Genomic DNA, 8685 nt, shown 5'->3' on the forward strand with positions numbered 1-8685 from the left:
GTTTCTCATGCTGTTGTTTCCTTCCGATCTTGCATGACATTGGAAGGTCAGGTATGTTGAGAAAGAGTTATCACAATGCGAGATACCAGAGAAAAGTGAGTCCATTGGTACTATGGGCTAGGGGCCATTTTTAACCTTTAATTGTTTCAACACACAGTGTTCAGGATATAATAATATCTTCAGGAAGTTTTCACAGGAAATGTATGACGTCTTGTTTTTGTTTTTTTGCTATGCACTTCCTGTCACTGCATTTGAGAACGAAGTGTCAAAAGTGCAACAAAGATAAAGAACAGCATGATGATGAAAACAGAATGTTTATTTAAATAGAAATTACAATCCAGACAGTTATTGGTAATTCCTCCTTGAAATTAGCTCTAGAAATGAGCAGTGGACCTTTGGACTCAACCTGGAGGTCACAAGTTTGAACCACAGGCTTGATCAACATTCCTTCTGGAGTCTTCTCTTTTCAGAGAGTGAATCCATCTTGGACGTTCAGTCCCACATCTAGCAGAGTAGCAGTGAGCACCACCCTGCCCTTTAGACAGGAGAGAAAAAACATAACTCAGAAGTTGGGGGGAATGCAACGCGGCTTCGTACTTAATTCCTACTGTGTCGCAATCAAAATATGTGACTGAGAATAGGGTGACGCACAGTATGTTCTCTACTGAATAAAATCTTCAGAACTACAGAGCACTGAATCGAATTCAGAACATAAAGTAACATAAGTTGGTCCAGTTCAAGTTAGATTACTGAATACCCAATTTGACCTAATTTGGATGGGATTTCCCCTTAAAATAATGGTGGAACTTAACTCAACATCCAAATCAACCCAACTGGTCATCCCCCACTCATCTTAAACAGTTATGACTTCTCTGGCCCCACTTCCTCCGCCAGTCCCAAATTCCAGTAAACCCAGAAGTCTGGGGTCTAGGTATATCTCACTCACCCACCACCCTGTCCTTGCCAACCTCCACCCATTGCCTCTCCTACAACGTCTTTATCCTCACTTTCAAATCCCTCTGCGCCCTCTCTTCCTGTTACCTAAGTAATCTTCAACTTTGGATTGTTGCTTATCCCCCTACTCCCCCCACTCCACCATCAGATGTTAGTCTTTCAGCTCCTATGTTTCACTCCTCCCAAATCCACTTTGGACTCCCCAAACTTTCTATTCTCCTGCTCAGTGTCCCCCTCTTTGCCTGTAAAACATTTCTACATGAAGGGTACTATGTAAATGTAAGTCATTGTTTGGAGTGCCTCTCTCATTCAGGAAACAGATGGATGAATGTACATTCTCTGTGGTGTATCCAGTGGTTATACGTTGATTGCGATTGTTTTCTTGGGCAGCTATCTCCAAGTTCCTTGTGGCAGCAAAACTTCTCTTGCAATCTGCTGGAAAATCTGAAAAAAAACAAGAGGCGCTGTAGGAAGAGAATGGGCCAAGGTGGAGGTGACTTCATACAGCACGAGTGAGCCCTGTCATCCTTGCCTGAAATTAGATCTCAGTCATCGCCCTGTGTGAGAGCCAAAGTGGTGAGTGGAACCACTCGGGGCTGTATCGGATTGGAGGCGGACAAACCACTATCCTGTGGCAGTGATGAAAAATTATGTCAAGGCTGTCACACCACCCTGAATGTAACCCCAAACTGAGTGGAATGGAAAGCAAATCCACTCTGAGTGTTCTTAGGAACATAGGAACAGGAGTAGGCCATTCAGCCCCTCGAGCCTGCTCCGCCATTTGATAAGATCATGGCTGATCTGTGATCTAACTCCATATACCTGCCTTTGGCCCATATCCCTTAATACCTTTGGTTGCCAAAAAAGCTATCTATCTCAGATTTAAATTCAGCAATTGAGCTAGTATCAATTGCCGTTTGCGGAAGAGAGTTCCAAACTTCTACCACCCTTTGTGTGCAGAAATATTTTCTAATCTCACTCCTGAAAGGTCTGGCTCTAATTTTTAGACTGTGCCCCCTACTCTTAGAATCCCCAACCAGCGGAAATAGTTTCTCTCCATCCACCCTGTCCGTTCCCCTTAATATCTTACAAACTTCGATCAGATCACCCCTGAACCTTCTAAACTCTATTTTGTATCACATTCAGAAAGCTACCTTTTGTGTAAAGGTGACATTTTAGTCAGGAGCTGTTTCCAACCCCAAGGATGCATCCATGTGTGCCATGGGGCTCCCGAGCAGCTGGACGCAGTGGGCACTTTCCCAGTGAGTGGCTGTCAGTAAGTATGATCTGAGCAGTGAGCACTGGGAGAGGGTGTTGCTGATAAATCCCCCAGTGTGACAGGGAAAGAGGGTGTGGGGCGGGAAGGGGGGAATCCTCCCTCTGAAACCCTCGCCCCCCTCGCCCGCCACTTTTCCAAAATCACAGAAAAAAGAAAAGGGTATTTTCGTTGAATGAACGTGTCCGTGTCCCCGCCTCCCACGGGTGCCTGATACGTCATCGTCCGTGCGGGGTGTTTCCTGGGCCCACGTGCAGTGACGACACACGTCCTTGTTTGGGCAAAAAACGGGCGGGGACTCCCCGTGACGTCAGCGGCCTTATATGGCGCGTCCCAGCGGGGGTTCCGGGCGGAGAGACTATAAAACGGCAGCACCAGAGTTTAGCGGATTTGCAGAAACTAGGCGAGAAGAGGATTTAACCCCGCGGCCCAACTTTAATTCTGCTTAATACCGACTGTAAGTATGCAGACTTTCCTCAGTTAATTAGATCACACAATCCATCTTTAATTGGAATTGACTCAAGCGGTAAATGCCAGAACCTGTTAGTTTTTTGCTGTAAATATTTACATAAATATAATTCACCCCTAGACAGCTGGTAAAAAAAAAACAGTGGCTAGTAAATTCGTGCTGGCTTTGGTTCTCACTGTTAGTGCTCCTGGAATCAAAAATAACTAAGAAATCTAAAAGTTTTTTTTTAATATTTTGTATCACATTCAGAAAGTTACCTTTTGTGTAAAGATGATATTTTAGTCAGGAGCTGTTTCCAAATGTTAACCAAACGGAGAAGTGCTGTAGCTGTTAACCGTCCCAATTACTTATTTTTAACAGAAGCCCTGACTTCACTCCTGAGTGTCCTGTGAAGGAGGATAAGGAAGAGAAACAGATCAGAACAGAAATTTCATTCCTTCGTTACCGCCAACTTTCCCCGCTCCCATCATGGTGACCACGGAATCGCTGGAGATTGAGAGCTGTCACTTGGTGCAGTTACTGGTGGAGGAGCAGGGCGGCTTTCTCCTCCTCGACTGCCGATCCTTCCTCAGTTTCAACGCCTCTCACATAAGGGGCTCGCACAACGTCTACTGTAACACCATCGTCAAGCGCAGGTCGAAAGGAGCCATCGCCCTGGAATGCATCCTGCCCGAGGAGAGCCTCCGAGCCAGCCTGAGCTGCGGTCGCTACTCCAGGGTCCTGGTGCTGGACGAGAGAAGCATGAGCTCGGCTACACTGGGCAGGGACAACACGGCCAGGCTGGTCCTGAACACCCTCAACGCCGAACTGGACACCAGCAGAATTCAGATTTGCTTTCTGAAAGGTAAGATCCCAAGATACAAGCGAGGGCAAACTGAGCAGCTCAGAGCAGGCGCCACACTCCCATCGATGGTCAAGTCATCAGTCCCTGGAAACGTTTTCAATTCTCCACATTCCCCAGAATCTTTATTTGATGATCAATGAGGATTGGATGTTTTCCACCGGGCGAGACATTGCCCCGAAATGTTCATAAACTTTGTGTAAAGATGCTGCTTTCCTCATCCCACACGCACACTCAGAACTAGTTTCTGGAACTAAAGCAAACTGGACGAACAGCGACTTTATTACCTCAAAATCTCAGCATTTTAACACTTTAGTAAATCGGTTAATTCTTGCGGAACCGAGCGGGTAAATTTCGAGTTTTAAATGTTTAAAGCCCACGCTTTCCAATTGATAACGAGTTCCTGTCGGGGCTGCGGGCTGTGAATGTGGCACATTGTCCCATCACTGTGTCGCCGGTCCGTCCTTTCATTCCCTCTCCCCCCCCCACCCCCCGGCCTCCCCCAATGAATTTGATGCAGAAGTTCGCCGGTACTTTTAACAGCAGTGCAGAAGGTGCCGCACGGACCCGGTCATTAAATCAAGCCCCCAAATGGTCCGGATTGTCACCCCGGAGAGGAGAGGATCTCTCCAGTTAACAACCGAGGGCGGAATGTTTGAAATTCCTCCAATCCTTTTCTGTGAAACACTCTTTCCGTGAATCAAAAACACGCCATACTGAATCCAGAATATTCCCACTTCTGATTCCAAGCGGATCTGATAATGATGATTAATTCCGAGAATCAGGGTCTGATTCAACGCTCGAATTTTCTCACTTCTTCTTGTGTTTTGGACGGTTCCACTTAGATTAATGTGACATTGTGTTTCTCCCCCCCCCCCCGCAGGAGGTTATGAGACTTTCCACTCACTGTTCCCGGAGATGTGCACCGAAAACCTCAGCTCTTGTGCGCCGTCCTGCCCACAGGGTTTGTCCGTACCGACGTTGGTAGCCAGAGGGACCCCGCTTTATGATCAGGTGAGAACCCCCAGAGAGAGAGAGAGAGAGAGACAGGGACACCTCGCCAGGAGGGAGAGGAGGGGGTGTCAGAGGAAAGGGAAACTGCCAGTCCTCTTATTGTTCCCTATTGGATTCAAATTGCACCATTGACGGCCGGGTGGGTTGGAGAGGAAGTGGGGGAGGGGATAGGCAACGTCAAAATTAGTGGCACAGAGACAGGATATAAATCTTTTTACATTTATCATGTAACAACAACAACCTGCATTTATATAGCGCCTTTAACGGAGTAAAACGCCCCAAGGCACTTTGCAGGAGCGATTATCAGACAAAATTTGACACTGAGCCACATAAGGAGATATTAGGACAGGTGACCAAAAGCTTGTTCAAAGAGGTAGATTTTAAGGAGCGTTTTAAAGGAGGAGAGGGAGGCGGAGAGGTTTAGGGAGGGAATTCCAGAGCTCAGGGCCCGGGCAGCTGAAGGCACGGCCGCCAGTGGTGGAGCGATGAAAATCGGGGATGCACAAGAGGTCAGAATTGGAGGAGTGCAGAGATCTCGGAGGGTCGTAGGGCTGGAGGAGGTTACAGAGATAGGGAGGGGGGCGAGGGCCATGGAGGGATTTGCACATGAGGATGAGAATTTTAAAATCAAGGTGTTGCCAGACAGGCAGCCAATGTAGGTCAGCGAGCACAGGGGGGATGGTGAACGGGACTTGGTGCGAGTTGCGATACGGGGCAGCAGAGTTTTGGATGAGCTCAAGTTTATGGAGGGTGGAAGGTGGGAGGCCGGCCAGGAGAGCATTGGTCCACAATTGGCCAGGAAGTTTGGCCTTTATTTATCATATAACTTATAAGCTTTAATATTAACCTAGGCATAGTGTAGCTTTAATTTAATTTTATAACTTTGGTTCAAGAGACCCCCGTGTAGTCTTTGCAGCTATTTTACCAGACATGATAATTTTTAATGGTGGTGTTCTTTGCTGGTGCTGGCTGTCGTTCTCATGCTGTCGAATGTGTTTGGTTCCAGGGTGGCCCGGTGGAGATTCTGCCTTTCTTGTATCTGGGCAGTGCCTATCACTCCTCTCGGAAAGAGACCCTGCAGTCCTTGGGAATCACGGCGCTGCTCAACGTCTCCTCCAACTGCCCCAACTATTTTGAGGGAGTCTTCCAGTATAAGTGTATCCCCGTGGAGGACAATCACATGGCCGACATCAGCGCCTGGTTTCAGGAAGCCATTGATTTTATTGGTAAGTGGCAACTTTCACTGAGTTCATCCTGCCTCTAGTTCCGGGGCTAGGATCATGAGATGTTTAAGAACTGGAATGGCCATTAGGTCCAATAAACCTGTCCCATTTTGATAGATCAATCCCACCTATCCACCATTCCTGTCCGTCCAGGAAGCATTGAATTGTCTCCTGATCCCATTTACACTGTCTGCTTACTGTCCTTCCTTGGTAACTCATTCCACAACAACGGCACTCTTCGGGTGAGAGACCTCCGCCTGTCTCCGATCTTATCTCCTAACTTCCTGATTTGTAACTTGTGTCCCCTGGGATTTGAGCTCTTCAGCACAGTGGGCAGGAATTGATCAGTTCCATTCATCGTTTAGGCATGGATGGGGGGAGACATTAAGCACCGGAAAGAGACCCAGTGTGCATCCGATCTGCAAACTTTTCAGAGAGGATCCACCATTGCTATCAAAGCATGCTCTTCATTCCTTGATCACTGAAGTATCTGCAGTGTAGTATCTGCATTCTGCTTGTGGGTTGCTCATGTCCAAGTTATTTGGTCGTTATTTGGGATTAAGATAACACTCAACAAGGGAGTTTGGATAACACTGTGATGTGCCCGTTCTCTCCATGCTGTGTATTAACGAGCCTTTCCTCTTTGCTCCCATTAGATTCAGTGAAGAACAGTGGTGGCCGAGTCTTGGTGCACTGCCAGGCAGGGATCTCCAGGTCTGCCACCATCTGCCTGGCGTACCTGATCCGGACACAGAGAGTGCGCCTGGAAGAAGCCTTCGACTTTGTCAAGCAGCGAAGAGGTGTCATCTCCCCAAACTTTGGTTTCATGGGACAGTTGTTGCAGTTTGAAACGGAAGTGCTCTGTCACTAGGGAATGGCATTGAACCAAGAGAATGTGGAAACCTCACTGCTCACAACAGCTCCCATTCATCTCATCTCTATCCAACTGGGCGCTGATGATCCACACCAACCAGCAAGTGTGTGAGCAGCTCACAGACAGACCCTCAGAATGCCAGACAGTTTATGTTTGGTTCTTGGACTGTCCAATTGGACAGTGTCAACAGACAAGGAGAGCGGGTAATGGCACAATGTGTTTAAAGCTGAATTGTCCTTTACAAACAGTTTGGAGTGTCTCAGTGTCAAATTAAGTCAGCAAGTACCATTTTATGCATGTGCGATGAGCCATTAAGTGTGTTAATGAAATTTAAGGACACAACGGCTTTAAATCTGTGCCTGCCATTGCCACTCAAAAAAAAAAGCAGCATTTGTAGCCCATCTGGAGCTGGCCATCCGATGCGTCACTTTTGTGGCAGCTGTAGTACGTGTTGGGGATGTAACCCCAGACTCAGTCCCTTCCTCTAAACCTCATTGATTTCACTATTTACAAGTTAACTTTCCCAATGGCACTAACACACGATGAAGTCATCTCCCAATCACTGGTGCAAAACTTTCACGACAGGATGGCTGCCTCCAGAACTGCAAACTTCCTGCTGCTTGTCTTGGGGAGCTTGTCTCTGCCAACAGCTTAATATATAAAAATCAGTACTTTAAAGCTAACGTTTTTTGAGTTAACACAGTCCAATCATGCCCACACCAGCTCTTGGTTTGGTTACACCATCGGTTTTGGAGATGGTTCATTGGGACCCATCCCTGAGGATAGAAAATGCTGCTCTTCCTTCTACGAACTCGTCCATTTCATTCTGAGCCTTCCCAGGCTTCTGGAACATTCCAATGTTTACTCTCAAATGCAGACTCTGAGCCAGAATATTACTGAGAAAACGTCTTCACCTCAAGTATTACTTTGTTGCACGGGAGGCACCTTTTGACGATACGTTAGTTTTTGCAGCACTGACTGCGTTAGAGAACGGAGGGAGTCTGAGAGTCCACCTCAGGCTGAAGATGAGGTACTGGCTGGTCCTGTATTTTCTGTAACTATCACAATCGCTCTGGGCTCCCACCGTGCAGCTCCCTCAAAGAAAGCAACAGAAAGTGTGACTTTATTCTCTGTTTTAAGGGAACTCTACCTGCTAATTTCCTTAAGAAGGAAAGTACTTTATATATTTTTAAATACCTGTTTAGTAAATGTTGGACGGTGCACTAATGAGCATTATCGAGATTCATTATTTATTACATGAAAAATAAAATGTTTAGAAAATTCTTGTTTCTTAGCCTCCTTGTTACTTCTTGGGTCTGATCAACTGCTCCTTCCCCTCCCCTTCCCTCCGTGTGGCACCTGTTCATCACAACAGTTGCAATCAGTAGGGAGTTGTTTGAAAACCCACGTTGCACTCCACAGCACAGAGGGGACACACACCTCTGCTGCGGCTGAGGGATTGGGAGGTGCTCCTGATACATTAACCACCACTTACAGCATAACAGAGATAGATCATGAGTATGTCACACACAGAATAACAGAGGATTCAGGATAACATCTGTCTTTTAATCTTCTGCAGATATTAAACATTTTCCCACAGATGGCAGAGTGAGTTGGTGGGTTAGGTCTCCAACACACTGGAGCTGAGATGATATTCATGAACCTCAAGAGCATAGTAACAGCTAGATCTCATATCCTGCATGTACCAAACTCTCAGCTCTCTCATCCTGCATGTACCACACTCTCAGCTCTCTCTCATCCTGCATGTACCAAACTCTCAGCTCTCTCATCCTGCATGTACCACACTCTCAGCTCTCTCTCATCCTGCATGTACCAAACTCTCAGCTCTCTCTCATCCTGCATGGACCAAACTCTCAGCTCTCTCTCATCCTGCATATACCAAACTCTCAGCTCTATTACCCTGCATGCACCAAACTCTCAACTCTATTATCCTGCATGTACCACACTCCGGGCTCTGTCATCCTGCACATACCACACTCTCAGCTCTCTGTTATCCTGCATGTACCACACTCC

General features: G+C 46.8%; 1 protein-coding gene and 1 long non-coding RNA gene across 2 annotated transcripts; one reads left to right on the forward strand and one right to left on the reverse strand.

The window, feature by feature from the left end:
- Positions 1 to 298: 298 nt before the first annotated feature.
- LOC137335852 (uncharacterized) lies at positions 299 to 4045 on the reverse strand. The gene is made up of 2 exons (XR_010966522.1): positions 2957 to 4045; positions 299 to 1398 (listed from the first exon to the last, which is right to left on the reverse strand). It is a non-coding gene; the product is annotated as an uncharacterized lncRNA (long non-coding RNA).
- Positions 2586 to 7934, forward strand: LOC137335851 (dual specificity protein phosphatase 1-A-like). The gene is made up of 5 exons (XM_068001332.1): positions 2586 to 2687; positions 3060 to 3543; positions 4424 to 4554; positions 5561 to 5780; positions 6434 to 7934. Exons 2-5 carry the CDS (start codon positions 3168 to 3170, stop codon positions 6646 to 6648), a joined length of 942 nt encoding a protein of 313 aa, XP_067857433.1. The 5' UTR covers positions 2586 to 2687; positions 3060 to 3167; the 3' UTR covers positions 6649 to 7934.
- The last annotated feature ends 751 nt before the right edge of the window (positions 7935 to 8685 follow it).

This window comes from Heptranchias perlo, chromosome 20, assembly GCF_035084215.1.
Source record: "Heptranchias perlo isolate sHepPer1 chromosome 20, sHepPer1.hap1, whole genome shotgun sequence".
NCBI classification, from domain to species: domain Eukaryota; kingdom Metazoa; phylum Chordata; class Chondrichthyes; order Hexanchiformes; family Hexanchidae; genus Heptranchias; species Heptranchias perlo.

What these genes read in the sequence shown, in the direction of transcription:
- LOC137335851 (XM_068001332.1), top strand. Translation starts at nt 3,168, where the DNA reads ATGGTGACCACGGAATCGCTGGAGATTGAGAGCTGTCACTTGGTGCAG. An exon ending in TCAGATTTGCTTTCTGAAAG is followed by an intron (nt 3,544 to 4,423) that starts GTAAGATCCCAA and finishes CCCCCCCCGCAG; the next exon opens with GAGGTTATGAGACTTTCCAC. An exon ending in GGAAGCCATTGATTTTATTG is followed by an intron (nt 5,781 to 6,433) that starts GTAAGTGGCAAC and finishes TGCTCCCATTAG; the next exon opens with ATTCAGTGAAGAACAGTGGT.